Source organism: Leuciscus leuciscus, assembly GCF_965113295.1.
Source record: "Leuciscus leuciscus genome assembly, chromosome: 7".
In the NCBI taxonomy this organism is placed as follows: Eukaryota; Metazoa; Chordata; class Actinopteri; order Cypriniformes; family Leuciscidae; genus Leuciscus; species Leuciscus leuciscus.
In genome coordinates, this window is record NC_138731.1 from 21,604,977 (window position 1) to 21,631,465 (window position 26,489).

At 37.0% G+C, this 26,489-nt stretch overlaps 1 protein-coding gene across 3 annotated transcripts; it reads right to left on the reverse strand.

The window, feature by feature from the left end:
* Window positions 1-38: 38 nt before the first annotated feature.
* On the reverse strand, window positions 39-22,778 carry als2a (alsin Rho guanine nucleotide exchange factor ALS2 a). 3 transcript variants are annotated; one of them, XM_082175653.1, is made up of 33 exons: window positions 22,399-22,777; window positions 22,058-22,206; window positions 19,401-20,762; window positions 17,180-17,348; window positions 16,978-17,074; window positions 16,072-16,149; window positions 15,768-15,956; window positions 14,662-14,833; window positions 14,364-14,553; window positions 14,208-14,273; window positions 13,936-14,098; window positions 13,718-13,849; window positions 11,718-11,846; window positions 11,594-11,617; window positions 9,545-9,615; window positions 9,282-9,348; window positions 9,000-9,199; window positions 8,676-8,741; window positions 8,031-8,129; window positions 7,750-7,917; window positions 7,553-7,664; window positions 7,349-7,426; window positions 7,109-7,236; window positions 6,862-7,026; window positions 6,490-6,607; window positions 5,466-5,623; window positions 5,102-5,218; window positions 4,735-4,911; window positions 2,031-2,076; window positions 1,876-1,937; window positions 1,628-1,777; window positions 1,421-1,517; window positions 39-1,236 (listed from the first exon to the last, which is right to left on the reverse strand). In XM_082175653.1, the coding sequence occupies exons 1-33, from the start codon at window positions 22,419-22,421 to the stop codon at window positions 1,198-1,200; spliced, it is 5,061 nt and encodes a 1,686-aa protein (XP_082031779.1). In that variant the 5' UTR covers window positions 22,422-22,777; the 3' UTR covers window positions 39-1,197. The 3 variants fall into 3 exon arrangements, 2 of the variants coding, with proteins under 2 accessions (XP_082031779.1, XP_082031778.1); XM_082175652.1 differs by having other exon boundaries at window positions 1,876-2,076; window positions 22,399-22,778; XR_014207449.1 differs by lacking the exons at window positions 39-1,236; window positions 1,421-1,517; window positions 1,628-1,777 and adding an exon at window positions 2,712-2,805.
* Between the last annotated feature and the right edge of the window lie 3,711 nt (window positions 22,779-26,489).

Consider the following 26,489-nt stretch of genomic DNA (forward strand, 5'->3'; position numbering starts at 1 on the left):
CCATTAAAAAAATTGGGGTCAGTAAGTTTAAAAAAAAAAAAAAAAAAATTTGTTTTATCCAGCAAGGATGCATTAAAAAGATCCAAAGTAACAATAAATACATCTATAATGATGCAAAAGATTTGATTTCAAATAAATGCTGTTTTCTTTACTCTTTCTATTAATCAAAGAATCCTGAAAAAAAATGTATCACACAAAAAATCAGCAGATCAGTTTTCAATATTAATAATAATAATAATAATAATAAATGTTTGTTAAGCAGCAAACCAGCATATTAGACTGATTTCTGAAGTATCATGTGACACTGAAGACTGGAGTAATGATACTGAAAATTCAGCTTTACATCACAGGAATAAATAAAATTTTAAAACATATTCAAAAAGAAAACAGTTATTTTAAATAGTAATAATATTTGACAAAATTACTGTTTTTACTGTATTTTTGATCAAATAAATGCAACATTTGTGAGCAGAAGGGACTATAAAAAAAAAAAAAAAATCTTACTGAGCCATTAAAAAAATCTTACTGAGCTTAAACTTTTCATCAATGCATCTATAGCAAAATATTATAAATGCTGTTGTCCATCGCTATGTTCCTTAGATAAATAAGGGTGTTTTAAGTTTTATTAGTTCTATATAGTGTAAATGTTGTTCATGTTGCTGTCACTCTGAGGTCATTCCGTCAAAACCCTTAGGTACCTTAGTACATAGGTACTGCTCTGATACAACTATATAATTTATTCTGATTATATTCAAATTAGAGCATTATCATTAGTTGGAGAATCAGTACACAAGTCAGTAACAGTCTGATAAAAATTAATATATATAGTAATGAGTGTCAGTTATTAAAAACTGGTATAAAATATTGATATATGGTGAGTGCTTGAATAATTGTAGTTGTATAACGATTTTGTACATGACGTGCCCAGTTAATATGGATGTTTCTTCAAGCTGTAACTTTACTGTCCGTCAAATGGTCAGTGTGAGAGTATCAAAACATACAAATCTAAGTCATTTCTGTAGCACAGTTCTTAAGGGAATGCTTGAGTTGAATGTGAGCCTCTTCTTGAGGCCTGAAATAAATGAGCACATCTTGACTTTGACCTGTAATCCGTGTCTATTTAAACGGCACCTACTACATAAGAATGTGCGCAAGTAAGGAAAGCTGCGGCCGTGCTGCTCACAAACCAACCCATCCCTATGTAGTCTTCTCAAGCTGAATCTGGTTGTAGCAGGCCTAAAAAGCAGAGATAAACAGATTAAAAGATGGAAAAGAATGAAAGGGGACTAGTGATTGTGTGGGACAAGATTATCCTTAAAATTCAGCTTTTCAAATAAAACAATTGGTTCATAAAAAGAGTGTAATGTTTCTTCTCCCTGAATATGTGTGGGAAAAAAAGAAAATGTAATTTCATTCTCACTTTGAGAGTTGTCAACATGAACCCAAGCTGTCCCAGCTGTAGACTGGAGTCTGTAAGGTCCTCTATCAGACTGACTTCAGAGCCCAGGTTTCTGATCCTACACGTTCACAAGCAAAAGGTTCTTTACGTGGGCAGACAAACTGAACGTTTCAACTGATAACTTCATTGCCGTGAGGTCTATATGCAGTGAAAGGTTTGGAAAAGTACCGTGCACGGAGCACCACATAGAGGAAGATTGGAAAAAGGTCATCCATGGACCATAGAAACTCCAGCCCAAGCAGAGCCTGCACGTCCTGGGTGACCTCCTCAAAGGTCAGCTGTATCACCTGCAACTTTTCTGAGGGAGTGAATGCTGTGCTGTAGAAGCAAAGACAACAATAAAGATATAAGAAAGCTGCTACTAAAGTGTTGTTGTTGCTGTTTTTCTATCCATGTTCCACACAGACAGTCTTTACCTGATCTGTTGCAGGGTTTCAACAGCAGTGGCAAAGCAGGCGTCTTTAGTACTAGGCAAGACCTGTCCAATAAATCCAATTGAACCATTTAAGTTATTTATTTTACCACGAGTTTCATCACTGATTATTTTTTCAGAAATGACAGAAAGGTTCACCTGCTTTATCTCTCCCAATACAGAGATAGAAACTGGCCAGAACTTTCTGGAAAACAAAGAGACATTCATCTAAAAATTGTAAAAGCCACCGTCCTTCCTAGACTGAGGCTTTGATAAGTCATTATTATACTGTATACAGAGACAACGGAAACTATTTGGACACTTAAACCATGCATAAAATATAAACATTTAATTCCATAAAGAACAAAATATGAAATACTGTATGTCAAATATAATATTACATTTTCGTAGACTTAATGATAACACTTTTCTATATTTATAATGCATTATAAGGGTATTCTTAATGCATTATATAATATAATACATTATAATCAGGATTTGAAATAAAAATTGTAAAATCACAAGCCAATTTGACTTCTACATTTTTAAGTTACCAGCAATTCAGAAGTTCAATCAGATTATCAAAGTCACAGCTTAGATTTAAATATATTTATAAATGTATATCTGATTCTTAAACACTTTTAGCTTTACGACAATAAATCACCGTTTACTAATATATATAATAAATATAAAATAATAAAATGGAAACAAAATTCTCTGTGACTTCTCTTATAATTGCCATGAGTTTATAGCAATAAAGACACTAGGGCGCTTTTTGCCCTCTTGGACATGTGACGTGTTCATTGTCTCCTAGGCCTAGGGCTCTGGCGGAGCATTTACCGGTTGTACACTGGACGGGAAGCGCCACTCTGCGCCTCAGACATCTCACAGACAGGCTTATTGCACACCGCTCGCATCATTCTGTACTCGCATTCTCAAGTTCAAGAGAACAGTGAATATAATCACAATACAGGCAAAAGTTCACTTCAAGAATGAAGGAAGAATGAAAGTGGTGTAAACGAGTTTGAATGAAGGTGTTTGAAAAAAACAGTAGAAACGGAGAGAGAAAGTGTGATATGAAGCATATATATTTAAGCCACAAAAACAAACCAGTTACTGAAAAATGCACAATACACAATCTCCTAAGGTGAAGTCAGTACGCACATACATAGTACAGGCATGAAACTAAATGAACGTTGATTGGTTCTTCCAACGCAACGCACCAGTCAATCAAATTACTTCCAAATCCAAGAAACCATATATATTGTACCTTGTGGCTTGTGTACCTATTGTACCTTGTGGCTACCTGGCTTCAGGCGTGATTATGAAAGCTTCCAGCACCACGTGTAGAGATCTGCTACTGGGGTTCTACCATTTTCTTGCAGCAGCCTTTCCTTTTGTTTGTTATTTAGACTAAGCTGAACAAATTATTGTATTTTCTCTATTGTATTTTATCTTGTCCCCCAAAATCAAGCAACGTATCTTCCATGCCGTGCCAATAAATGCTGATTGATATAATTAAACTGAAATATATTTGTCCTAAATCGTTGTATTTTAATGGAAAACTATGTGAGTTAGGGTCCAAAACTCTGGAATAGTCTTCCTGATACTGTTCGTTGCTCAGACTCGCTCTCCCAGTTTAAAACTAGATTAAAGTCGCATCTCTTCAGCCAGGCATTCATATAATCCTACAGTTCAAACTACAATCCGGCCTCTAGCTCATAAATGCCAGAGGAGAACTGGCCCCCGACTGAGCCTGGGTTCTCCCAAGGTTTTTTTTTCTCCATTAGGTCACTTGATGGAGTTTTTCGGTTCCTTGCCACTGTTGCCTTTGGCTTGCTCAGTTGGGGATATTTTGGGGATATTTAATTTAATTTTATCAATCAATAAATTCCTCTTGAAACAAACTTTGTTGTATTATTTTAATTTAATACTGTGAAGCTGCTTTGATACAATCTGTATTGTGAAAAGCGCTATACAAATAAACTTGACTTGACTTGACTTGATGCTGTGGTGCGGCATGATTTTGAACAGCCGGAGCCGGAGTGCTTACGGTCATAGAAAACAGTGTGTTTGAATTTTAAAGACATGGCACTGCACGGCGTTTCTCTAAATGTGCGACCCTCTTTACTAATGTTTGAGGATCGTTTTAGGGAAAGGGCTCTGATAGTGATGCCATGCAAAGTGATAGAAACATAATTTATGAATCATAACCTGCCAAATTGGCTAGTGTGTTGATATGCGTTACCCGCCACTGGATTTTCACCCGCAATTGACGGGTGTTAATTTCAAACCCTGATTATAATACGTAACCACTATTCATGGTTATACCTTTTAAGAGTATTATAATTACCATAAGAGGATTATAAATTCAATTTGTATTGACATTGCCATGATCATTTTCTCTTAAGTTTAATTAAGTTTAAAACCACTTTATAGTATCTTATGGCTGTTTAAGAGGAGACCTAGTCTTTTTTACTTTACTTAAAGCAGATAAGGAGCACTTGTAAATGATTATGAGATGATACAACATAAAATATTTATTTATAAGGCATTATGCATGCATTATAAATATAGGATTCATAAAGAGTGTAACCTAATTGACCTCTACTGATGCATTTTTGCAATGTCTTTGAATTAATTACCAAGGACACGTGTCCAAATATATTTTGTCTTAATTTTAAAGAATATATCAATTGATTTATCAATTAAAAACTACAAAACTATCTACCAACTGTCTGTTGGCATAGTGTGAATTGGCCTTTAAGCATCCAATAGTTTTTAGGGCCACTATACAGTAATTGCATCATACACACTGTTATAGAGTAATATTTTATCTTGTACTGTTCCTTTTGTCACTTACTGTTGTACTCCAAGGAAGGCTAGGAGGGCGAGATCAGGCTGTTTGTTGAGTCTTAGCACACAGTTCCAGTACACTTCCTCCTCTCTCTCTTTCTCTAGTGTGTAGAGGGTGAAGAGAGGAGGGTAAAGCCTCGGCAGCAACACCGGCAGGAGAAGACTTGAGCTGCTCACTAACCAACTGCAGAACACACACAAGCCTGTTTAATTGTTATGACAGTATACATCTATATCTAAGTATACACACACAAACAGATGTTAGGTACTCCACTAGGTTTGGGACAAATCCACTATTTTCATGTTTAACAATTTCTGAGTAAATCTAGTAGTGATGCAAATCTGTAGTTCAGTCATTAGTGGTGCTGTCTTACCCCTGCTGTGGAGTTTCTGAGTGTGTACTGCTGTTAAAAGAGTCTGTGCCCTCATCTGAGAAACTGGAGGTATCCAGAATAAAACCTCCGTCCGCAGGAAGACCAGGAAACAGAAACCTACAGCAAATATTTATAACACTTGAAAAACAACAGCTTTGTCAGGAAAATCAATGAATGCAGTGGTCTATGAGAATTGTAATGAAAATAATGGTATGCCCCATTATTACATTTAGCAAAGTGAAAGAAGAACAAAGCCTTCCCTTTAAGGAAAATTAACTTTGCAAAACACGTCACCGGCTTTTAAAGCACTGGGGTATGTGGGAGGTCATCGTGGCGCAATTACAGAAAAGCCTGAACTTGTTACCTGACTATTTGGAATATACGTGTTAGGTATGACTGGATCTCCTCCACTGCCTGCTGTAGGAGGCGTCTGTTGGAGCCCACGCCAACGTAGGTCATCCTGTACACAGTGACGAGGGTCTCCAGCAGCCAGCCCAGCGGGTGCAGGGGGGTATCACAGGCCTAAAGGGAGTTATTACACCCCAAAAAAGGTATTCAGACATATAAATGTACAGTACTGTTCAAAAGAGTAGTTTTTTAAAGAAATTAATACTTTTATTCAGCAAGGATGCATTAAATGAATCAAAAGCGACAGAAAAGACATTTATAATGTTACAAAAGATTTCCATTTCAAATAAGTGCTGTTCGTTCAAACTTTCAATTTATCAAAAAATATCTATATCACCATTTCCATAAAATATATAACTGTTTTGATAATTGACAATATTGATAATAATAACCAAATCAGCATATTAGAATGATTTCTGAAGGATAACGTGACACTGTAGACTGCTGAAAATACAGCTTTGCCATCACAGGAATAAATTACATTTAGAATTGTAATAATATGTCACAATATTTCTGTTTTCACTTGGTAAGCATATGAGACTTCTTTAAAAATTTTTTTTTTTTTTTTTTTAAACAGTAGTGTAAGTGCATTTTATACCAAAATATTTAAATAAATTGCATTTATTTTTAAAGACAAATATCACAAGCACACATTTCAAAACATCAAAAAGTATTTGGACACTTTATAGCTGTTAAATGTCACATGTCTTTAGTTGCTCTTTATGGACACCTGTATGAACTCAGTTCTCCACTAAAAAATAACCTTGACACCAGTTAGTTCAAAGAATATATAGAAAAGTATATTTGTTTTGAAACAAACAAACAAAAAAAAAACTCTAGCATCATCCGTTTCCACTTGGTTTGATATTTTGTATCTATTGCAATGACATGTCCAATAGTCCAATGAGTGTCCAAATGCTTTTTTGAGGCATCTGTACAGTTCTGCAGACTCGATGTTACTAAGCTTTTGTAAGACTCACCTTCAAGAGATAGCGACGGATGATGTTGTAGGAGTCTGCAGTAACAGGGCCCACATGTTGAGGAATCACCTCAAGACTCTCCAGCATCTTAGTCTGAGATCGGCTCAGCTCCTGTGGACTAAAAGACACACATACGTCACTGGTGATTTCGTCACACATTAAGATGCTCCATACACTTACATTCATGTTCATATGAACAAAGAAGTTGTCTTTTGCGTACCAAAGTTCAAGTTTGGTGAACTATTGAATCAGTATTTGTTATTTGGTATATATATATTTTTAAAGAAGGTGACATCTTATCCTTCATTATTTGTTGAAAGGTACAAAGCATTTTTGTGCACCTTTACTCGATTATCATGTGTGTGTACATACGAATCTCTCTGTTGTCTGCGTCTGGCAGTGAGGGAGATGGCGATGTTCTCCCAGGCTTTCTTATACGCTCCCTGACCAGGAGTTTCACAGCCTAGTCGACCCCAGCACTCCTCAAACACGGCTTTCCACTTTTCTTCTGCAGGCACTGCGTGTTGACCAGCCACACTACACACACACACACACAGATGTAAAAATACAGTACAAATAAATATACAGTAGGCCAAAGCATTATTCATGACAAACTTACGGCATCTTGCTTTCTCTCCTCAAAGATTCAAAGGGTTTTGTGAAAGTTCCGGCCACTCTCAGACCGGTTCCCCAGTGACCATCAAAGACCCCGTCCAATGAGTCACCATTAGGCATGAATAGGACGCCCTTCACATCCAGAAAATCACAGGAGATTCAGACAACCACAAATGCAAAAATCACAAATAAGGTTCCAACAGATTTGCTGTCACAGGAAACTGTCACATTGTTTCAAGGTCACCTTTCCACACAGAGTCCAGTCTTCTGAAAACTCGCCCTCAAAAACTGTGTCATCATCACAGAGAAGAGTCCCATTGCCCTGTATCAGAAAAAAAGACATACTGTAGTGTGCTACTTAAATAATATAAAATAATAATAAGTATATATTCAGTATCAGCAAATGCAGGCATTTATGTAATATTATAGTGTCCCCAGCTCAACTGACCATCATCTTGTTATTAGAGTGATTTCCTTCATAATACAATCCAAACTGAGTGATAATGACCCCGTCTCCATGTCGCTGGTCATCAAGCCATATTCCCATGTATTTCTCTCCTCTGAGAGATATCGAAAGAAGTTGATGAATTTTTTATGGCAGGAGGATGTTTAAAATCTCAAATTTGGTAAATAAAATGCGCATACCTGCTGAAGTCATCACACACACCGTAGCCTGTTCTCTTCCCTTGAACCCACTGACCAACAAACACACTACTGGAGGAAGGAGAGGCCAACTTCCCACTCCGTAACATGCCGTGACCATGACGCATGTTCTCCCTGAATGAGCCCTCGTATACCTCACCTGAAGCATGCCTGCAAAGAAAGAGCAGTCAGAACATGGGCAAGGTTCAAGATGGTCCCTGATAAACTGAAAATGCCCCAAAGATATCATTTAACACACACACACACATTTATATAATTATTACCAGTATGTGCCAAAGCCATGCATTTTCCCTTCCTTCCAGTGACCTTGGTAACGCTCAAACTTGTTGAGGGTTGTGTTGGGCATCATATAATCTCCAAATCTACACAGAAAAGTATAAAAGGCTTATACTTTACTGTTCAAAAGTTTGGGGTTGGTAAGATTTTTAAATGTTTATGGAAGAATTCTTTTATACTGCATTTATTTGATCAAAATACAGTAGAACAACAGTAACACTAAAAATATTATTACAATTTAAAATAAATGTTTTCAGCAGCCATTACTCCAGTCTTCAGTGTCACATAATCCTTCAGAAATCATTGCTCAAGAAACATTTCTTATTATTATCAATGTTTAAAACACTTGTGCTGCTTAATATTTCTATAAACCGTGATACACTTTTTCAGGATTCTTTGACGAATAGAATATTCAAAACAACAGCCTTTATTTACAAACGTATTTTTTGTAATATTATAAATGTCTTTACAGTTACTTTTGATCAATTTAATGTGTCCTTGCTGAATAAAAGCACTAATTTCTTTAAAAAAAAATAAAAAAATCTTACAGACCCCATCTTTTGAATGGTATTGTACATTCCAAAGAATCTGCAAGCACAAGTATGTTCATCTTTAACAGTGTGTGTACTGACCCATCCTCCAACCCGTTCTTGAATGTGCCACAGTAAACTGTCCCATCTGGCCACTTCAGAATCCCTCTTTTTAAGGAAAAGAAGAACAGAAGGCGCATGTATCATACATGAACCGTAGTAAGACTCAAGAGCCACTTTCATTTGAGCTACAACATGATCACAGTGAATCCACAGTGGATTAAAAAAAAAAACTTTAGCCAGGACTGCCATTGGTGTTCACTCAAAAAAGCAAATGCATGACAGCTCTGCTTAAGTGGTTGAGAGAAATAATTGGATTATTGTAGAGAGTGCGAATACAAACAGTCAGCATTGGCATGCACTCACTTGCCATGAGGTTTGCCTGTTAGCCAGCGGCCCTCGTACGAAGCATCCTTGAGTCGGCCCTCTTTGCTGAAAGTGTAGGTGGAAGTACGTGACACAGGAGGATCTCCATTCTGGCTGCTTCTAGACACATGTGTCCTCCTATTCAGGCCTGCAGCAAGCACGTCCTCAATGGTCTGATTAATGGCTCTCAGCCACTTTCCCTAACAGATAGGAAGAAGGCGGCAGAATTAACGCAAAGCAGAGAAACTTCTCAATCAAACTCTGACTGCATCAGTGCATTACCTTTTCCAGGGGGGAAGATGCCAGAACAACAAAGCTTTCTTCAGGTGTGGTCAGCTTAAGGGCAAGTCTAGCAATAACAGTTATAGGTTAAACTGAGGCAGAAATGTTTTTGTATAGGCACAACAGTGTCCTTGAAACTCCCATTTAGTATGTGCGAGAGCATTCCCAACGGCTTAATATTTAATGAAATGTCATTAAACTACACTAAAATGAACTACAACTGTTCAAATTAAAGATACAAGATGCTCAGATGAGTAACTTACATGCCCAGACTTTCATCTGAGATGGGCTCCACCCACAGTGTAGCAAGTGGGTAGATGTAGTGAGATGAGAACTGTAGGAAAAAAGAGAGTTTATTCAGTTACTTAAGCAAACCACTCCCTTATCTACAGGAATAAAAACTAAAGCCTTTGCATGCTGTGCTGCTGCTGTTGCTGCAGAGTCAGGAAAGAACAATTTGTAAATATAACAGGTTTGCCTGAAAAAAGAAATACATTAGCCATATTGAAGACTTTCTCAAGAAGAAACTTTACCCAGCCATTCACACAGACACACACCCAATGTACCTACATAATTCAGAATAATGACATGCTCTAGTGCACAAGGGAAACCACACCCAATACCCAAACATTTCACAACAAATAAAGCATTAATCAACAAAGTTGAAAAAAAAGATCATTTTGTGGAAATAAAAAAGTAAGCAATGACACAATATAATATGATGTGAAATGTTATGATGTGCTAAGACATGATATGATAGTATGTGGGTCTTTGTCTAATTTAATAAATACATCGGTCACACAACTCTTCCAGACTATTAAAAGTTTATGCAGAAAAAAAAGGAATTGAAACATTTAAATGCTGGATGTTTTCAAGACGCTGGCATTGGACCAAGAAGAAAAACAGACCAACCAAGCAAAATGTCACTGCATACACAGTTCAGTTTCAAAAACCACAAGGCAATATAAAGCAAATTAAGCAATATGCCAGCATTTGAAAATAAACACACACACACATTCTTGTACATCTATCTTTATGAGGACATTCATTGACACAATGCAATCTCTAGCCGCTTACCCTAACCTTACCCATCACAACTAAGTGCCTAACCGAACCCTTACCCTAAACCTACCCTTACCCTAAACCTAATTATAACCTTATCCCTAAAACCAAGTCTTAACCGTCAAACAGGCCTTTAAAGGGGTCTCAGAAAGTGAGGACTGGCCAAAATGTCCTCACTTTTACTCTCTTTGTCCTCACTCCAATGGTCTAAAACTCAAACTGGTCCTTACAAAGGTAGTTGTACAAGTACATACACATACACACACACACACACACACACACACACACACACACACACACACACACACACACACACACAGACACACAGACACACAGATACAGACATACAATGAAAACAATGGCCCTGTCCTAAATGGCACCCTAATCACTCGCAGTCTTCCTACGAGTCCACACTTTTGTGACGTAACGCCGCTTTGACTGTGAAACAGTGCAGGCTTGGCAAAAGTGCGCATCGAGGCCACATATCGACCGCAAAGGGGGAGCTCGCGAGCACCCTTCTGAAACCTAAAATGACAAATGGGACTCCCTACTTGGACTTAACGGACACACGCACGCGGCAGCCATTGTAAGTCCACAAGACCGAAAGTGCATAATTATGAAGTGTGCCATTTGGGACAGGGCCAATAATTGATTTATTTTTATAGTTTAAATAAATGTAGCTTCATTGTTAATTTAGCTTTAGTTGCTCTGCAAATATATTGAAGAGTAACAACTATAAATTATGTAAATTATTAATTTACTAATCCTTACCCTATAGTAAGTACATGTAGTCAATTATTATTACTTAGTACTTAATGTATAATAACACTGTAACAAAGACACATAAAAAAAAAAAAAAGTGTAACCAAATGATGTCTTACAGGTTCAGATTTTTAAAAATTCCATTTTTGGCCTTGTTTTAAAGTTTAAAGTATTTAAAAAAGATTCCAAGTTAGAGCAAGGTGTCACATGCACGCTATCATCTCTGTTGCCTATTCTTTCTGTACATCAGATTTCATCATAGCATAACAATACTTGCTTTTTTTTCCTTTCGGCAGAATAATGCACTTCAGTTAAAAGTAAAAACAGCAAAAGATGCCAGCAGATAACTAGCTTGGGACAAGCTATAATTATCCAATAATTTATCATATCAGGCTTATAAAGAGCAAAAATGCGTTCAGTGTCTAAAGTCAAGCCCTAAATTATACACTGATTCTGTGCAGGCAGGAACTTAAACACACAATACTCACAAGCTTCTTTGAAGGTATAGTGCCCTAAATGAATAAAGAAAATAAAAAAGAATATGAATGACATGAAAAAATGAGTGTAATGACAATTACAGGGTGGTAAAATCTGTTTTAAAAATGTATTAACCTGTGCATGAACCAGGACATCACTGAAGAGGATGAACCAGCTGGCAGAGAATCTTCCAGCGTTTTGTAACGTCAGAGCTTTATTACTGCTCTCACAAACCAGACGACGAGACGGCTTACGCAGAGATTCCTGAGAAAGAAAAGATCAGGTAAAGAGAACTGCACACATGGAGACACATCACATGTGCACATCCTTCTGCCCAGCCACCAACAGGTTTGCACATAAACTAACCAGAAACGTATCTGAAATTGATGTGGTCATATCTGCTGGCATTTAGCCCTGCAGCTTGCTGAGCAATTCAATTTAAATTAAAGGAAATAGTAAGTAGGTCAACTAAACCACATTATACAGGGGAAGTAATATACATTCACAAGTACTGCATGGCAGGGTGTGAAATTAACACCAGCCAACAACGTGCTGGAATATTTTGCATTATGTGCTAGACACTATAACAGGAATTTCTTCTTTCTTTTTTGAAAACCATTCTCAGATTGATCTTTGACAAGAAATACTGTTGCGTTGTAATGACGACACATCTGGTATGGTAAGAATGAAAAGTTAATCTTATTTGCTATTTGTTTGGATCTTAGTAGATTGTTGGTGCTCAAATGCACAACGCAGGTACTCTTGACACACACTCATGCTAATGAGGTGTCATTTCTCACACCCTCATTTCTCAAAGCAAGAATTTTGTTATATATAGTATGTGAATGCTTGATGCATCAGCTGTTAGAACTTCATGCTCTGTGTGTTTCATTCACGTGTGAATTATTTTAACGGAAACATTTAAAATAGCTGCCAGGCAAATTAGCTAATTTTCCAACTGGACTGCAGCGTAAGACCGAAAGGTTTGTAATAAATTAACAAGCGAGGCAGCGCTACATTGGGAATCTGGCTAAAGGGTTAGATGTGCAGCAGGAATTTTATTAAGGATGTTTCATTAGGTACATCTTATCAAATTTTAATTAAGTGAACCAAATTCACTTCAGCTAGAAGATAAACACTATCGTTGAAAATAGGGATGCACCGAAATGAAAATTCTTGGCCAAAGCCGAAACTGAATATAATGAAACACTTGGCTGAGGGCGGCATACCGAACACGTTATTTTTGGCTTTTTTTCCATTTATTTAGCCAATTCTTCACCACTGCATTAAATTTAATAAAATGCTTTTTACTATTTTGTCTTGCTTTTCCAAAGAAAAAATAAATTACAAAACTACAATTTAAAAATATTGACTTAATGCTGAACATTCCAGCAGACATTATACCAACAAAGCACAACATAACTTAAAAAAATATTTTATTTGAGCCTCCCTTCTTGAATAGCCTATTAGTTTTTTGCAGATGCCCCCCTTCTAGACAATTCAGCAAAACAGTGTCTGTAAACTGCCATTTTTGAGTCTTTCTCGGACAATGCCTCCACACTGCCGACATGTTAGCTGCATTTATAAAGCGTGCGCACCTCTCACTCTACATTGGTTACTATTTGATTGCGTCATTAAAAACATAAAATTGTTGTTTGCCAAAATGTATTCGGTCTTTTCACTTATTCGGTAGCCGAACATTCTGTGTATTCCTAGTTGAAAAGTTTGAGTTCAGCAAGGATGCATTAAATTCACCGATAATGTTACAAAAGATTAAAATAAAATAAATGTTGTCTATTTATCAAAGAATCTTGAAAAAATTATGCATCACAATTTCCACAAAAATACAAAGCAGCAAAACTGTTTTCAAACTTCATAATAATAAGAAGAAATGTTTCTTGAGGAGAAAATCAGCTTATTAGAATGATGACACTGAAGACTGGAGTAATGATGCTGAACATTCAGCTTTGCCATCACAGGAATACATTTTAATAAAAATATCTATATATATTTTAAAAAAGTCATTTTAAATTCTAATAATATTTCACAATATCACTGTTTAATTATATTTTTGATCAAATAAATGCATCATAAATAAATGATCAAATAAATGCAAATCATATTCTGTATCATACCGAATTCTTTCCTTTGAAGTTCTTCCAGAAATTGAAAGTGGCCTCAGCATCTTTTCTCTGCTTGCTGACAAAGCGAGCTAAAGCTTCATATTTGGAGCAGCCATTTTGAATCCACTGGTATTCCTCAGTGTTCTAAACAATAAAAGATTAATGTCATGAATTTTCATGCCACTTTCATTCAATTTAAGAGCATAATGAGAAATGGATTATTTTCTTACCACTTCAAAGCAGTTGGCTAGTTTCAGAAGTAATCTGTTATACCCATGCAGGTGCTGTAAGGGCATCCAAAACAAGTTGACCAACAGATCACAGGGTGATGGGTTCTTCTCCTTGGACTCTAGCAGAGACTGTATCAACTCCAGTTTCTTCCCAAATAATTCTCTGAAGAAACAGATCATGCATGAACAAAGAAAACCTCAGATAATTAATGATAGCGTATATATTATCATGATATGTTAATGAGTACGCTGGCTCAGATATGACAACGCACTGTGAGGGTTTCAGCAATGACTGGAATCCTCCCATAACAAGAAAGTTTCCCACTGGATCGCTGTACCTGAGGATAAAAATCATCTTTGGTGTTATTATAGAGATTTTAAAATATAAAAGATGCTGTTCTCTTTTTGAGTATGAATAGTATACTTGCTCTTTATAGATGTCAATGAAAATGGCTGTGTTCTTGATCAAGACCAGTGTTTTGATGGCTTTGCCTTGCTGCAGGAAGTTGGTGAGGGATACTGAGTGCTGTCCTGTCAGATGGCAAAGCTTGCTAAAACTACTAGCCATCTCTTGAAACAGCAACATGGAGGACTGACCCAGAGACGAGGCCAAACTCGCTACATTACAAGAGAGCAGATACAATCAATATCCAATTATAAAACCCTATAACAATCCACAAGATCGAAACGAAAAGTGCAATGAGTAAAAAAGAATCCGTTACATACCACGAGCTAGCAGGGGGCTCAGGATTTGGGTCTTCACCTTGCTGAGGATGCAGTAGAACTTCCTCTCTGCCGAAGCAAGCTCGTGGACTGTCGCTATGAAACCCATTGCGTTCTGATCGGCCAAGGCCAAACAATTCAGTCCTCCCCCAAACACTCTGCTCACATAACCAATCTTCACAAAGGATTCAGCAAAGTTAGAATAAACTGATGCTTTACATTAAACAATTAATCACAAACATTAAAACTAACACAATTTCCTTCCAGTAATATTATACATAAACCAATCACTGATACTTGCTAGCAAAAGTATGTATTCAAGTGCAATTAAATTCATGTTTTTAGAATATATATATAGGGCAAGATTTACTAAACAGGGCAAATTAGCATTAGAGCGCAATTCCAAAAAAGCACAGATGAGAGTGGAAAGTTTTGTGCATGATATACTTATGACACACAAATTTTCACAATGACCAACGCAATTGCAATCTACCAAAAGCAGCGCAAATTAGCGTCTGGTTTAAGAAGTGTTTTTTTGGGTGTTGAATAATGGCGCAAATACCAGTAAATTGACGAGTCGAAACCTTAGTAAATCACCTTGCGTGATTCATTTAAATACTCTCCTCCCATAAATTTAGTGTCTTCAAGGGAAACCCCTACAAATGCATAAGCAATGATGTCAGCCGCAAAAATAACTGTGTCCACGCCTTTTCAGCATTCATTTTTGACTGTGTCTTTAGTAAATCCTGACAGTAGTTTTTTAACGCCTAAAGGTTTGCGCTGGCGCAAGCTGTTAGTAAATCTGGCCCATAGTGTGGAAAGTCTACTTTGTTTTAGCAAATTTTTTATATGTTATTATTTTTTATTGCATTTTTATCATTCATATTTTTTTCTTCTTCTTTGTCACTGATTATGTATTTTAATGGTGTACGATGTTTTGATGTATGATGTTTTGTATTGTAATGATGTACTGTATGCATAACAATCTTCACTGAAGAAGAATGGAATCAAACTAATTTAAGAGTTTATTGTCATTTTACTAACAGCCTATCTACAGCAAAAATAATTAATTGTAAAAATAATTAACTGTTAAAACAATGTATACGAACATTCATGCAGAAGGGCAGAAGGGTGGGCGTCTGGGTGTAGGTCCCGGAGAGGGGATGAGCGCTGTCAGTGTTCTCCAGCACCTGCTCTCCGCTGTAGTAGAGAATGGGCTGATAACAGTCTCCATCAGCCAGCAGCAAAGTGTGCGTTTGCCCTGCTGCCACGTCCCACACACGGATACCGTCAGAGATCTATCGACACATGCACAACTGCACATTCATTTTTATACAAGGAAAGGAATGCCTTAAAAGGGAAGGCTTGCAGAAAAGGTGACTGCACATCATGAAAAAATTAAAGGATGTATACCATGGTGAGATTAGGAACTGTGCAGGGAGCATTTATATGACCCAGCTGCCCAAATTTGTCACTTCCCCAGGAATAAACCTGTGAGAGAGGAGAAATACACACTGATTGTTATTAAGAAAAGGTGAAAAACAAACTGTGGAGGGATCTAGAAAAAAAAGATCCCATTAAAAATATAAACAGACAAATAATTTTAAACCAGTGTTGTTATTGTTAACTAGAACTATTAAAAAGCATATCAGTAATTGAAATAAAAATCAAATGAAATGAAATATAAACATCCGATGAAAAACTTAAACCTAAAGAAATTTAAGCTATAAAGACATTTAATAATAATAATAATAAAAATGACCCAAAAAAAGGTAGTTTTTTAGTACTAAAAAATAAAAACAACTTCAAAATACTATAGTAGTGTATATATATATATATATATATATAATACTAAAATAACACTGGTTTAAACTTTTCAAAAAAGGACCTTCCAAAAGCACCAAGGTGTTTAAGCATAAGCAACTTTAACAGCCAAATTCTAGATGCACTACTACACTGTCCACAAAAATGAATCAAAATCCACCAATAACAGAAGTCGCTGTTATCATAACAATGGCAATGACAAGCAGGATTGTGTTGGGATCTGAAAGCTGGTAAGGTAACGTTAGCTAGTAGCTACCTACTTAAAGTTTGTATAAAGCAAGATTTCTGATAAGAAAATCATACATTAAAATTCGCAATGCTTTATGGGATAAAAAAAGAATATCCTCATAAATATACAGTCTTGTACCTTGCATCTTTTTTCATGTATATACATTTTTGCTATGAATCAAACATTAGGTTCGGTTCAAGGCTTAAAACTCTTTGGAAAGAATTCTGCAGAATCAAATGGAGAAATATTCTGAAGTCCCTCCTTACCTGACACTGAGCTGTCAGTGCCAAGGAGTGATTTGCTCCAGCTGTGATCTTGACAACTTCCTTTTTACTTAAACTCTTAATGCAGAGAGGCTGTAACCTGCAAGGAGAAAACAAAAATGTTTCCAGTCATGCACTGTGGTCAAAGAATTCAGCGGTTAAACATAAACTAAACACGTATGTGTTTATGAGGGCTCTATTGTACCTGGGCAAATAGTCTCCATGACCTAGCTGACCTTCCTGGCCCCTCCCCCAACTCCACACCTCAGTGTAGAGGGAAGGAAGGAGATTTCTGGATTCTGAGGTAGAAGTTGTTGTCACTGCACCCACTACAGCTCTCAAATTGTTGGTTCGATGACTGTCAGAAGGCGACACTGCAATTCAACAAGACAGTGTAATAAAAAAAAATCTTAAATAAGTAGAATTTCTACAAGAAGTTCTTTAAGGGTTAGGTCAACATGAGGGTGAGTAAATATGACAGATTGTTTATTTTGGGGTCAACTGTCCCTTTAAAGTAACTTTAATAGTTTCAAGAGTTTCAACAGTGGTCTTGTTACTACGATTAACATTGATGCAGCATCATGCAAAATAAAAGCTTTCAGTAACAGATGCCATTGTAGAAATACCCTGTGTGCAGTCAGCCATGACTCATTTCTTTTGCAAGCAAATGGGTCCCATAAAAGGGGGTTTCCATAAAGTAAGTAGTATTCGACAGGACATGCTTTACTATGTTGGCTGGCCTCGACAATAAGCTTGGCCGCTGAGACAGAGTTTCAGGCCTTTTAGGCCAGTGCTGCATTGCAACTGAAAATTGTTATGCCTTGTAAATTTAAAAAGTTATTTTCTGTGATGCAAAACAAAAAAATTTATAATTTTTTGGTGATGATTAGCTTGTAAAAATGTTGGCTTTATGAAATTCTGAATGAAAAGTGAAATTCTAAACTAATGGCCCAACAGTTGGGCCATCAGAAAAAAAGCCGTGATTGGTTGATTAAGACAACGCACTTTATAGCGACGTTTACATGAAACCAAATAATCAGTTAGTAATTAATCCAATTACTAACAGTTTATTGAGCCATTAGTTAAAGGCTCAATCAAACTGAAAAGCCTTCAAATAAACACCTCAATCGATCCTCAATCCAAAGGAAATTTTGATCAGATTCGAAGGGGTGGTGCAGACCTGAAATAATCTGATCAATAGAAAAAAGTAAGCATGTAAATGCTTGAATCTGAATATTTGGATTCCAAAATACGGTATACACATTATGGGTCGACTAGCCCGAACCTCGAGCTGAGACCCGAACGTAGGTTGCCTTGTGCACAGCTATGGCATATGACACAGCGCTGCCCACAAGGCTATTGCTCCTACATAACAGCTTATTTTGATCAGTTATTTTGTCTTTGGGTCGTTATATTCCTCACAGATTTCTGATCATTCTAAATCATCTAAATATTACATTTTAATGAATGCATTAGTGAGAGAGTGATTGCGTGTGAATTAATTCTACCTGGCAGCGTCTCTCTAGTAATAGTGAAGCTGTGGGATTTAGTTACTAAGAAATATATGCTAGAACTTTTCAGTTTCTAAGCTACTTTATTGATAAATCACAGAACAGTTTTGACAATACATTTCTGTGCTACTGAATGTTTCTGTGTGCGCGATCCACACGTGATGTGCGAGCTACACTGTGTGTGTGTGTGTGTGTGACGTCCCTGTCAGTCCTTCCTTGTTTTGTGTGTGTGTGTGTGTGTGTGTGTGTGTGTACGTTTGTATTGTTTGCAGGTGACTGGCTGATTGCGGTGTAATTGGAGCACCGGTGCGCAGGTTCTTCGTTCCCTACAAAAGCTGTCGGTTTCTTGTTGGCGGGTGTCTTCTGCTCTGGTTCGGCGTGGCAGTGCCTGATGTTTCGCGTTGATACTGATAATTGTGAATGGCCGAACTTCGGCTTAATTTAAAGAATAATGTGAAATAAAGTGCAGATTTCAGCAATGTAGATGCATTCATTCTCTCCTGTTTTGTGGTGATTCTTTGGAATCATAACAGTGTGTGTGTGTGTGTGTTACAATGCAGCAGCACATTAGTTTAGAACAGCGTTTAACTTATGTGTGCAATAAGCTGTTTAAAACGTGTATTCTTTTACATCTTACAAACTAGTCAGTTTAGGAGACTGAATATTTACTAAATATTTCATAAAAAGCTCTTCTGACATTATTGGAATACATATAATGCACATGTAAACTTGTATGTGAATGTAATGTTTAGAGTTTATATAAACAGAACTTTCTGAATCTGAATTCGAACTGCATTCATTTGGATTGACGGAAATTAGTGCATGTAAACATACTTATTGTAGAATAAATAAAATGGTATAGCCAGTGATATAACATTTTATAAAAACATATTTAAAAAAAGCCATGAGGTTTACCTGGAGAGAAACCCGGTAAAGACCCTCTGCGATCATGTGCTTCAGTGTCCTCTAATGTGATGTCCATAAGACTGATGCTCTTCTTACTTTGCAGAGAATTGGCTGGACAGAAGTCCATTGAAGCAGTGTCTCCGCCCTCCTCACAGGACTCAAATAAACATCCACTGCTGATTAAAAGGTCACTGATGCAAATGCCTCCATCCACACTTGAGTGTAGTGAAGAATCATCAGAAGTGGAATCCAATATTGGTAATAAACTGAGAGAGTGTTTCCGGTCAGTGACAGTATCTGATGCACTGCGTTGTCTGGCAGAAGCTGTGATCCCATCAGGTCTGCTCAGTGTCGGTGAAGAGGGACGTAGTGTAAGCTCATCACTTTGGTCTGATCGGAAAGGACACGTGAGAGATGTCTGACGGCTCGGAGGATGGGAACCTCCTACTGAGGTGGACTCGGCCTGCTCAGCGAGGGTCTGGTCCGAAATCCTTTTGAGGTAGTCTTTCAGAGCCTGCTTATCAGGGTAGGGAGTGCTTTTGGTTCGTCGCAGACATACAGGCCCAGCCTCAGATTCAGCAAGGTCTAGTTGAGTCTCCTGGCTTGTGGTATTTTGCTGAGATCCGAATGAGGATCCCTGGCCTGCAAAAATGTTATTCGAGGTCAGTGGGGATACTTGGGAGTCGGGCGAGGAGTTTTTGGTTTTTGGTGTCCCAGCTGGAGAACTTTGTCCTGATCTTCGACCTTGTTTAGAATCAGCCAGTTCCACTCCAAGTGGACAGTAATGCTCATCGGAAATAATAACATGGTCATCCTTTTCAGTCATGGTGAAAAGGCTCTGCTTACACTGCCCACATCTATCCCGAGTTTGCTGACTGGCCTCTGGGGAGGGAAGAAACTGAACCAGAGCCAGGCTGTGGAACCCACCACAAGCAATCTGAATCACATATCTTCCCACTAAATGCTCCACCTTCTGGGGTGTCCATACCGGGAATACGCTGGTAACCAGTCCCAGCTGGCAGCCACTACCCCAGGCCCACACCTCATGATTTCTTGACAGGGCCAGAGTGTGCTGCGCTCCGCAGGCCACGTTTAGGACTTGGACCAGTTGTGGAGGATGGGTCTCATCATCCACCACACTGACGGGAGTGGGATTGGGTACCTGCTCCATTCCAGAGATACCACACTGGCCATGGGAGTTCTCCCCCCACATGTGGACGAGGCCATCCACTGTTACAGCAGAAGAGTGATAGCTGCCCGCCGACACGGAGATCACATGCTGTTCCTTCAGTGCGCTCTCTAAAACAGGGCTGGCAGGCTGAGAACTGACTCGTTTCCACGGCTGCTCGCCAAAACTATACACTTGCCCATCTGAGAGAGGAATACGTTTGACAATTAGACTGTGTCCAAAAGATTTCATGAGAAATCTTTTTAACTTTATCTCTATCTATCCACAATTTTTTGGGCATTTAAGAATCCTTTTGAAATAGCAGTTCTAACCTTCATAATGTCAGATTCCTAAAAGTGCAAAAAATTGTATTTAATTTTTTTTTTTATATAATAAAAAATAAAAATAAAAAAAAAATATATATATATATATATATATATAAATAAATAAATATATATATACACACACACACACACACACACACACACACATGTATGTGTGTGTGTGTATATATATATATATATATATATACATGATTAATTTTATCCTATGAAATATATATATACAAACATGATGAATTTTATCCTATGAAATACAGTATATATATATATATATATATACATACATGATTAATTTTATCCTATGAAATATGATTATAGAAACTAAATAAAATACTTGCATGTTTCCCAGAAAACAAAATAAGCAATTCTGAAAATAAAATAATTTGCTATGATCATTGTATTCAAAAAGTTTTCTCTTATTGCATAGCTTTATTGAGCACCAGTCAGAATGTTTGACCCTTTTATAATAGTTATGTATGAGTCAATCAATTGTCCTCGATGTGAAAGAATGTATCTCAAAATCATACAGCGACTGCTGAAAAAATATGAAGAACATGCTGAAAATGCAAAGAATGTGCAGGATCTGGCTTCTCAAACCAGAAAAAAAAGTAGGGCAGAAGGGAACTTGATTTTAGGAATTGTGGGATGGTTGTGGTTTGCTATTACTGTGATCTCACGTGAGTCTCAACACTTTAGAGAAGAGAAGAGATGTCAATGCAAGAGGGAGAGGAAGTTATTTTGATCAAATTTTACAAGCATGCATGAATTATTAAAAAATAGTATGTGCACAACCATGGATAAATCATTTATAATAAATACTGCAATATTCCATTAAAAGAATAAGTTGAAGTTTAATTTCATAGTACTTAAAATGCTCAGGACAAACAAAGGACTGGTAAACAATCATGGATCATCCAGGCAATGACATAGTACTAAGAATCAATATAACTTTGAAATGGGACGTTTGTATAGATTTAGTTATTCTTTTGGTCTTATGGATCTGCTATATGTGAAATAGCTTATTCAAGGCAGTACTAAAAAAGGAAGCAATTTCTGTTAATGATTAACATTTTACAGATTCTGCAAAGTGCGTGTAAACTTATGACCACAACTGTATGTAACTCGTCGTTTCATTCTCATTTCAAGAGAGATCTGACCTTCTGTCAGCAGAAGTCCATGTAAATTCCCCAGGGCAGCATGAAGCACAGGCCTGGACAGAAGCAGTCTCTCTGGGGTCACACCGCAGAAATAGCCCTGCCATCTGTGGAGCACACCTTTCTCTCCAGAGCCCTCATCTTCTCCAGAGCTGGAACGAACAAACGCATTCGTAAAGAGATCAACATCTTTCAAAAATCAATTTTGTGTTCAACTTGGTGGAAAAATAACAGCATACGTGTTTGTAACGTCAAGAGGGAGAGCAAGTAATGACAGAAAGATCATTTTTAGAAGAACTTTTCTTCAAAAAGTGACACAGTTTATAACAGAAACGAGTACGCACCTGCGCTGTTCCTCCATCAGCATTATTCAATCCATTATTTTAGACGGTGTGACAGCCACTCCAGTAACTAAATTCAGATCAAATGGTGAATTAAATGGAATTCACAAGCGAAATTTGCTCACACAAATGTCCTCACTCACGCATTTACTAGATCTATCTCGAAATCACACTGAAACCGCCCTACACAGCATTAAAAGAAAACAGTAGTTACGCTCGCTTAAGTTCAATAAGTCTAATTTCAAAACTTTGCACTGTGTTTTTCGTGAAATGTGTGATATTCTGCAGAAGTTTGAGGGAGAATCCTTGTCGGCTTTTGATATCTGAAAGTAAAGTGAAAGCTCGCGACTGAAGTTGACAGCTCTAAAATTTGTTTTGGGAGCTATGGAAAGCGCGGAGGGTCAGATTCAATGTTCAGATTTACGTAACGCGGACGTTTGCTGAAAATCCTCTAAAACTCTGAAGTAATGCAACTGTGAAAGTAGTTACTGGAAATCTGTTGCAGCAAAGCTCATTTGAGCTGCCCGGCAGCCACTCGATTGATCAATATAATTTTGAAGAATTGTCTATTTGTAATAGTATGCTAATTGGCTTGTTGAATATTTAATTTTATTTAATTTTATTTTTATTGGGGTTTTGGCAATATTGTATGGAAAATGTTGTCAGATGCTTTGGCATTCATAACCACCAACCTTGTGGAACTGCAATATTGGTTCCAAAAGCATTAAAATTATCACTTATTTGAAGGTGTATAAAAAGCATGTGCACATGATGTTGTACCATGTAAATACCATGTAAAAAAGTGTATCATGTAAACACACAGACATCAAGATTTTGCATATGATTCACAATGGTGACAGTCAAAACAAAAAAGCTTGGGAATTAAGGATGAGTTTTGTACTATGAAAGCTACCCATCATGCATTGCAGCATGAAGCTTTTTTTTATTTTTTTATTGTCACCATTGTTGTGAATCATATGCAAAATCTTGATGTCTGTGTGTTTACATGATATACTTGTTCAAAACATCATGTGCACATGCTTTTTATACACCTTCAAATAAGTGATAATTTTAATGCTTTTGGAACCAATATAGCAGTTCCACAAGGTTGGTGGTTATGAATGCCAAAGCATCTGACAACATTAGATGCTTTTTTTGTGATGATTGCATCATCATCAATAAGCTGAAAACAGCTGATCTTACTTATTATTGGCCACGTCAAAAAAAGACGTCATAAAAACTTTAATTCTGGCTCCTCAGTGGACGTCTTTTCAACGTCCGACTTTTGTGACAAAGACGTTGAAAAGACGTCTTTTGGACATCATTTTGCTTGTTAACAAGCAGAATCACTGAAGGAGAAAACCGTAATGTTAAAACCGTAATTTTAAGTCACCATTATGGGGATCAGTGTGTGTGTTTTAGTTGGGCTCTTTACCCTTAAACTGTTAACTTTAGATTTTGTTTGGCTGCTGTACCTGAGTTAACAGCCAGATGAACAAATAGAAAATGTGATCTGATGGTGTTGGTTGTGATTTAACATAATCATTATTTCACAATCATTTGACCTGAATCACTGAACTCATATAGAGCCCAATTTCTGAGTTAGGTTTACTTTATAATTATAGCAGTACTGGCCTTGTACAGCATAATATTTTTAGCCTTTTCAATGAAATCCAAATGATCAAATCAATAAAAAAACTTCAACATTTTCTTTTTAAGTAGGCACACACAGACATCAAGAATTAACGTATGAATCTCAGCAATGGTGACAAACAGATCACCTCTGATCATAAGCTCATTATTTATTCATGCAGCAATGCATGATGGGAGCCATGAATGAGTTTTGATTGGTGGCACCCAGAATGCACTGCAACATGCTTTATAATTGTCACCATTGTTGAGATTCACAGGCTGATTCTTGAAAAAAATTAGTAAATTCAACTCAAAATAGTTTAGCTAAAATTATTAATATAATTAATCTGAAAATACTTATAAATATAAGTACAACCAATTTACAAAATATAAGTACACTCAACTTAAAAAATATATATCTGGATTTAGATACATTTATTTTGTGCAACCCCTTGACATAATAAAATTAAGTAAAGTCAACATAACATTTTTGTCAGTGCAGGAAATTAGCTAAATGTATCAGAAAACATTAAAGACTGAATGAAGTTTTTGGCTTCATAATATGGGAAGTTGTGTGTGTGAAGTGATGAATCACAATGAAGCATGAGTTGCATAGTGATGCTCCAGAGCGGTGTCTTCAAAAATATGCTGAGGAATATAATAATAAATGCATCTCTATACCACAGTAAAGCATGGAGGAAGATGTCATTGTGTGGGACCCTTTTTAGCTGCAGGGATTGATGAGCTACTTCACAGTGAAAACATTTAATGCTTTGGAGTACAGGGGAATATTGCAGAATGGAATTCTCAATACAAATGAAAGTTGTCATCTAAAGAGAATGGTCAAACTGCAAAGGCAAGTCCATCATGCTCATGTTTGGGCCTGGTCGGAGTCCAGATTTGAGCCCTATAGTGAATATTTGGACATATTAAACTCAAACGAACTTGGAGACATTTTTCAACTTCTCATGAACTGTTTAAAGCCATTAACATCGAGTGGAACTCTTCTTCCTGTAAAAAGCTGTCTGCAAGTTGGGGAAGGCTATTCTGTGCTTTATCTACAGTGTTTGTGCAATTCTTGCTAATTTCCTGACCAGTGATTTGTGATTAAAATGGTTAAGACCATTACATTTTTAATAGTTGAATTTTTTTTTCTATGTAGAAAAATCCAAAGGTGCATATGCAATAATTGTTTATGGTTCATTGACCAAGCATGAAAACATTGTTTAAACCATTTCCAATAAAGATCTATAAAGCTTATTTGTATTTTACAAAACTATCTTTAAAATACAATATCCTTTTGCTGAGTTTACTTGAGAGAATCGATATCATGATCTTAAAAAGTGTGGAAACTGCAATTAGTTTCACTAACCAGCAGAGGGCACAACAATACTGGTAAATTCACATTAGCTGGAATCTCCTTAACATCAAAGTTGATCATGAACTATCCTGTAATGGCTTCATGCCTAATAAAGTTCCTCTGTGATTTTGTTGGTCTAAAGGCGTAGCACCTCACTTGAAATAGTGATATGGTGCTCCACACAATGCTAAAACCTACTTTGTGTCATGACTTCTAAATGACCTCATTTTCTGCTCAACAAACCAAAACAACAGCAACAAAAAAACGTAACGATCTGTCTCATAGAACAAGACTCAGACAACCGCACTGTGAAAAACCATAATGTCACATAAAAGTTGGCTTGGAGGAGGAAAAAAGGTCAACAGTAAGTAAAATAAAATAGAAAACAGTAAAACGTCTTGGGTTTGGGCAGGAGAAACCACGAGAAGTAAAAAAAAAGCCAGCGAAGGATTGGCAGGTATAAGATATCTCTGCAGGACACCCGCAGGAGCCCAGACTCTCACACGCACACCCTCCACATCTCCTCCACGAAGCTCTCCTTCGTGATCTCGGCTTGTTTTCGCTTTTAGTGTTTTCTATATAAAACACACAGCTTTGCCCTGTGGAACTTGGCCCTGCATTTTAGCATGTGTGGTCATAAACACTAACACGAAATGGTGGGAGAAGAAAGACGTGTGTGTAAGAGGGAGAGAGAGAGAGAGAGTGAGGGCATGTAGGTTGAACTTCACAACACATTCATCCTGGTTCTGTAAGTGAACCCATCAGGCTGTGTAAAGACTCATGCATGTGTAATGGTCACCTTTTCTGTTTGGACCAATTAGTTAAGTCTGTCTGTCACTCTCAGCATGTGTCAGGCCTTGCTTGACCTCTGCATCTGTTCTCTTTCAGGCTGTGAATGGAGATATGAGGAGAATTAGATAATTCTTTGATTTTACAAGCATTGGATGGGAATTTTAGGAATGTTTCACACTCATTGCCAAACATTTCTACTATACAAGTCTTGTAAAAAAAAAAAAAAAAACTTTGAAGTCACCATGAAATCAAAATTGACAATAAGGTTTTTTTATGGAACTTTGCAGCATTTATTATAAACGATTTATCC

What these genes read in the sequence shown, in the direction of transcription:
- als2a (XM_082175652.1), bottom strand. Translation starts at nt 22,421, where the DNA reads ATGCTGATGGAGGAACAGCGCAG. An exon ending in CAGTTCCTAATCTCACCATG is followed by an intron (nt 15,957 to 16,071) that starts GTATACATCCTT and finishes ATGTGTCGATAG; the next exon opens with ATCTCTGACGGTATCCGTGT. An exon ending in ATGTCCTGGTTCATGCACAG is followed by an intron (nt 11,618 to 11,717) that starts GTTAATACATTT and finishes TTATTCATTTAG; the next exon opens with GGCACTATACCTTCAAAGAA.